The 6,499-nt window shown below is 41.9% G+C and overlaps 1 protein-coding gene across 1 annotated transcript; it reads left to right on the top strand.

Annotated features, from left to right (window-relative positions):
- Positions 1-235: 235 nt before the first annotated feature.
- pmp22a (peripheral myelin protein 22a) lies at positions 236-3,024 on the top strand. Its single transcript, XM_029437865.1, has 5 exons — positions 236-385; positions 1,159-1,249; positions 1,449-1,542; positions 1,647-1,787; positions 1,910-3,024. Exons 2-5 carry the CDS (start codon positions 1,172-1,174, stop codon positions 2,062-2,064), a joined length of 468 nt encoding a protein of 155 aa, XP_029293725.1. The 5' UTR covers positions 236-385; positions 1,159-1,171; the 3' UTR covers positions 2,065-3,024.
- The last annotated feature ends 3,475 nt before the right edge of the window (positions 3,025-6,499 follow it).

Genomic DNA, 6,499 nt, shown 5'->3' with positions numbered 1-6,499 from the left:
GGGTGTTTTTAGAGTGTTAGTGTTTTTAAATGCAGAGACAGTCAGACTTACATTTTTTTTTCTAAGGCTTTGCACAATAAAAGAAGAGGATTCTCCATACAATCCTGTGGATTTAAGAACAATCCAGATGATAGGCTACAACGAGAGGAAGAGAAGGAGAGAAAAAAAAAAGTTTTAGGACGGGCCTCTGGTGACGTGCAGGGCCTACAGGGCGGTGTTTCTCAGGCGGAGAAAGAGTCTGACTGGGGTGTGTGAGCCACATCTGGAATAGTAGCTACAGAGAAAGAAGTCGAGAGAAGCAGAACCTCGCTGATACTTTCCTCAACTCTTCACTTCAGCACTCCCTTTTTCACGGAAACAAACTTCTTGCTTTGCCTAGCTATTTGTAAGTTGGAGTAATTTTATTTGTTTTGTTTTTAGTCAGTGAAATTATTTTTTTCATTGACTATTTTTATTTTTTTTCACTCATACAACAGGACGTCACCCCTGGATTTTAAATCGATTTTGGATTTACTTATACGACGCGAAAATGCAACTATGTCTCATAGGCGGCGTTATCTCACTCTATCGTATATCAGTGTTACAGTTAAATACTTATACTAAAGCTACAGGCTGACTCATGGCGGCACTACGCTGGAATGTTTCGTATGCAGATGGGTTGAGTTTGTTTTCCAGCAGCATGCATTAATTACTCGTGAATCAACGCTTTTCTAACTCATATCAACCTCCTGTCGCCGAGCTTCTCAATTGAAGTCCTTCACTTATTATGCAAACACGCGTTCCTTAAATTAATGACTTATAGTAAACCATTCGGACTTGTAAAATGGATCAAAAGTTCAAAATCGTGAAATCAACTTTTGGTAATCGATTCAGTTGCATTGCTGCAGCTTGACTTTAAACTTCAAAACATTGAACATTTTCATCCCCATAAAGAATACATTATAGTTCCTTCCTTCTTTTTCTTTCTACGTTTGAGTGTAATTGGATACTTTCACATTGAGGTAAACATTGCGGTTAGTGCAGAAGTGAGGGAATAGCGCCACCTGGCGTCGACATGAGCTGATATTGAGCTTCACGCCTTTTTTTCCTTCGTTTTTTTTGGAGGGATTGTAAACTCATGTGGATTGACTTTATTTGTTATGTCATGTATCCCTCTAGATCTACTTGAAAAATGCTGCTCATCCTGCTCGGAGTGCTTATCATGCACCTAATCATTCTCATTCTTCTCATTGTGTCGACAGCAGCCAGTGTAAGTTATCATCTTGTTATCCTTGTCATTTCTTGTGAGTAAATTGTGGAAAAAAGCAGAACAGAACATGTTGTGACTAAAGCTAGACTCTAGCTGCTTTATTGCAATGATCATTAACTGTTATTGATATTGCATAGTATAGCTCTAGGCTGTTCTGTTGCCGTGTGTCTAAATGTTTCTGTGTTGTTGTGTTTACCAGACCTGGTCTGTAGGTGGGGATACGAGCACAGATCTATGGTACAGCTGCATGACATCTAATGGAGGCTACCACTGCAAGCCAGCCAGTAGTGAAGGTATGACAGCATTCCTTGAAAAACAAACTAAATAATGTACTGTGCCTTTTATTGGAAAAAGTTCTGAATGTGTTTTAAATCCACGCTCTCCATCTGTCTTCTAGACTGGATCCAGGCAGTGCAAGCCCTCATGATCCTGTCCCTGCTCTTCTGCTTCTTCTCCCTCATTGCGTTCGTGTTTCAGCTGTTTAAACTGGTCAAGGGCGGACGCTTCTTTTTCACCGCCATCTTCCAGATCTTGGCAAGTGAGTATGACTTCATCGCTTACGGGTCACACCCTGAGCAGACGCGGGCGGAGTCGTGAGATCATCTGCATTCATTTTCAGATCCTCCTCACCTCTTTTTTTTTTTTTCTCTTCTCTCCTAGGTGTGTTCGTGATGTGCGCGGCGATCATCTACACTGTGATGAGTCCAAATGATGGAGCCACACAATTCGGCTATGCCTATGTGCTGGCCTGGGTGGCTTTCCCTCTCACTCTCATCAGCGGCCTCATTTATATTGTCCTGAGGAAGAAAGAATGAGAGGAGCAGAGGAGAAAAGAGGAGGGGTAGTTAGGATACCCCTTACAACAACATCGCACTGTGCCTACTGCCCACAGACCATGGACTGACATCCCAACAATACAACTAAAGTGCATGTGTCACTAATCATTGTAAACACAAGGTCGAGACATTTGTCACTTCTGGGGATCTTTTTTTGCTGTATTTCAGTATCCACTACATTCCCATCACATGTTGAAAAGTACCACACCTGTTTTCTTTGTGAATTTTAACAGGCTGAGTGCCACTACTCAACAGATTCTCTTTCAAATGTGTTTGTAAATGTGTTGGAGACATATTGACTTTTGTTGCATGCTGGCACCCGACTTCCACAAATCCATCGTGTGTGATCTCAAAGACGAGTAACCCTGCCTCGCTTCAGTACAAAGATGTACATAATGTCTGTGGTTTTTAGACATATTTATAACATTTTTACATACATTTTGTACATAGTGTTGTCAAGTTAACATTGTCATGCTCATTTATGTGATAGAGTTGTTTGTGTCTCTCACAAATCATGCAGCTGTGCCAAAGAGATAAAAGATCGCTTAAACTGCCAGAGTATCAAGCTTTTCTAAACAATTGTCTTTTTTCGAGCGTCAAATGCTTCGAAACACGTGCCTTACTTAGAATATCTGTGTTCTTCTTGAAGGAAATGAGAAACTCTTCATAAATAAATAACAATAAAAAGTTAACTGATGAAGTTTTTCTGAATTATCATTGTACTTGATATGGAAAATAAAAGAAATGTTTTGCATTTTTTAATCTAGTTTTGAAAAATGTTCCTAAAATGGTGCTTTTTTTATCTACTATTCTTGAAATGTATAGCCTACTTTGTGTTGCAAGTGTGTCATGTGCTGTGATTAATTTTCTTTGTACAAAAACCCCAGTTTGCAATTTTGTCAGTATTCTTCTAAATAAACCGTTGGAAATGAATTATTACTGTCGGACGTTGGTTGAACTGTGTGCAAGTATACTTTTCGTGTTAACGCAACTCAATCAGCCTTTATAACCTGATATTTATTTTCCAGTGGACTCATATTAGCTGATGTAATAATATGTATGTTATGCTGGGACTAGCAAATGACAAAACAGTAGTAGACTGACCTTCAATCACACATTGTTGCTCCTTGTAGTACCTCACTTGTACCACTTGGTGGAGCTTTGACACACAGAACATTCACAGGTATTTCATCCCAGGGATCGTGGGATGCTGGTGAAATATCTAAACAACACATATTCATATTTAGATTAGATATATTGTAATACATTGAGATTAAACACAGCATGAGGTCTTAGTGAAGAACAGCTACAAAAACAAACTATTTGTTGTTCACAGTGCCGTCTAATAAAAAGGATGTCTCAGTAAATACTGCTGCTCAAATAGTTTTTCATATCCAGACTATAAAGAGACGCACTTTGTGTCTGAAAATACAAATAGCACCATCTGGCTACAGAGGACATGCTGGAAACTTGGCACATTATTTCAGCAGAACAACATAAATTAAAGAACACGGTTAAATGTGGCTCAGGAGAAATGCTTCAACAGCATCTCTGTGACAAAAGAGTTGTGAAGAAATCAGACTTATTTAGATCGTTGGCACAGTAATGTGGAGCTTCTCATTAAAGACACATATCTTTCTTCTTATCTGACATGTTTCCTTTACAGATTCTCTCCTCTATCTTACAGTTATCAAATGTTTAACCTGCCAATACATGATTATTATATGTTGTACCGACACAGCAGAGACAGCAATCATCTGTCCTTTACGCATCACCTGCAGTGATGCCATTATAGCAATAATGTAGCTGTAACATAAGAGTTTGTTAAAAGAGTGTATAAGTTGCAGGGATCACCATTAGATGTCAGTAGAGGATTTATGCATGTTTACTATTTTTTGTTTTATTCAATGGTGGAAGAAACATTCAGATATGTTACTGACATTTAAGTAGCAATACCAAAGTGTAACTGCATTTCCAAAAATGTTATTATTATTATTATTATTATTATTATTATTATTATTATTATTATTATTATTATTATTATTATTATTATTATTATATTATTATTATTATTATTATTATTATTATTATTATTATTATTATTATTATTATATAGTGGGTAGCTTAACATATAATAATAATATAATCATGAGTTATTAGATGATTTATATTTTTTGTATTAATGATCTGAATCAAAGCAAAAGAAAATAACAAATTAACTATTAAATAATATAGAGGATTATTTACCTCCAAATTGTCATGGAGTAGAAGTATAAAAAAAAAGTACATTCTGGTACATGAGTAAATGTACTTTGTTACATTGGTTTTATTCTCCAGGTACGGGGAACAACCGATTGGCAGGAGTCCTATCGTTTAAATTGTGTTCTAACCTACATAAAACAGCTGAGCTGTCAGCATGTGAATGCTCATGGCAGGAAGAAAATATTGTGAGGATCACATTGCTTATAATGCCACTAGGTGGTGACAGCAACAAACTTTTCTTGTAAATCATTTTTGAAGTTTATTTAGAAAATAAATCAAAACTATGTTGTTGGTGGAGTAATATTACTGCTCTGTTTGAGGTACAATACTCGGGGTAACATGACAATAATCTCAGAAGTTGGCACCGCTGTGGATTATTAAAATAGGATTTCAACGTAAAGGAGCAGCGGCTCTACACCGAGTTCTACACCGAGTCTCTCACGGATGGCTGAGCTTCTCACCCTATCTCTAAGGGAGACGCCAGCCACCCGTCTGAGAAAACCCATTTCGGCCGCTTGTACCCGTGATCTCGTTCTTTCGGTCATGACCCAGCCTTCATGACCATAGGTGAGGGTAGGAACGAAGATCGACCGGTATATTGAGAGCTTTGCCTTCTGGCTCAGCTCTCTTTTCGTCACAACGGTGCGGTAAAGTGACTGTAATACCGCCCCCGCTGCTCCGATTCTCCGGCCAATCTCTCGCTCCATTGTCCCCTCACTCGCGAACAAGACCCCGAGGTACTTGAACTCCTTCACTTGGGGTAATGGCTCATTCCCTACCCGGAGTAGGCAATCCACCGGTTTCCTGCTGAGAGCCATGGCCTCAGATTTGGAGGTGCTGATCCTCATCCCAACCGCTGCACACTCGGCTGCGAACCGATCCAGTGACTGTTGAAGGTCACAGACCGATGATGCCATAAGGACCACATCATCTGCAAAGAGCAGCGATGAGATCCTCAGGTCACCGAACTGCAACCCCTCTCCTCCACGACTACGCCTCGATATCCTATCCATGAAAATCACGAACAGGATTGGTGATAAAGCGCAGCCCTGGCGGAGGCCAACATTCACGGGAAACGAGTCCGACTTACTGCCGAGTATCCGGACACAACTCTCGCTTTGGGCGTACAGGGATTGGATGGCCCTCAAAAGTGACCCCCTCACCCCATACTCCCGCAGCACCTCCCACAGTATCACCCGGGGGACCCGGTCATACGCCTTCTCCAGATCCACAAAACACATGTAGACCGGATGGGCGTACTCCCAGGCCCCCTCCAGGATCCTTGCAAGAGTAAAGAGTTGGTCTGTTGTTCCACGACCAGGACGGAATCCGCATTGTTCCTCTTCAATCAGAGGTTCGACTACCTGCCGAACCCTCCTTTCCAGTACCTTGGAGTAGACTTTACCAGGGAGGCTGAGAAGTGTGATACCCCTGTAGTTGGCACACACTCTCTGGTCCCCCTTTTTAAATAGGGGAACCACCACCCCGGTCTGCCAACCCCTAGGCACTGTCCCAGACTTCCACGCAATGTTGACGAGGCGTGTCAACCAAGACAGCCCCTCAACACCCAAAGCCTTCAGCATTTCTGGACGGATCTCATCAACCCCTGCGGCTTTGCCACTGTGGAGTTGTTTGACTACCTCAGTGACTTCCATCAGGGAAATTGACGATGATCCCCCATCAGCTTCCAGCTCTGCCTCAACCATAGAGGGCGTGTTAGTCGGATTCAGGAGTTCCTCAAAGTGCTCCTTCCACCGGCCGATAACCTTCTCAGTTGAAGTCAGCAGGGTCCCACCCTTGCTGTACACAGCTTGGATGGTTCCTCGCTTCCTCCTCCTGAGGTGCCGGATGGTTTTCCAGAAGCACCTTGGTGCCGACCGAAAGTCCTTCTCCATAGCTTCTCCAAACTTCTCCCACACCCGCTGCTTTGCCTCTGACACGGCAGAAGCTGCCGCCCTTCTAGTCCTTCGATACCCTGCAATTGTTTCCGGAGTCCTCCCGGATAACATAACCCGGAAGGACTCCTTCTTCAGTCGGACGGCTTCCCTGACCCACCATGGTGTTCGAGGGTTACCGCCCCTTGAGGCACCTAAGACCTTGAGACCACAGCTCATCACCGCAGCTTCAGCAATAGAGGTTTTGAACATCGCCC

The sequence above is a fragment of the Cottoperca gobio genome, chromosome 8, assembly GCF_900634415.1.
Source record: "Cottoperca gobio chromosome 8, fCotGob3.1, whole genome shotgun sequence".
Lineage (NCBI taxonomy): Eukaryota > Metazoa > Chordata > Actinopteri > Perciformes > Bovichtidae > Cottoperca > Cottoperca gobio.
Note: the sequence above shows the minus strand (reverse complement) of the source record. Positions and strands in the feature narration are given on the sequence as shown.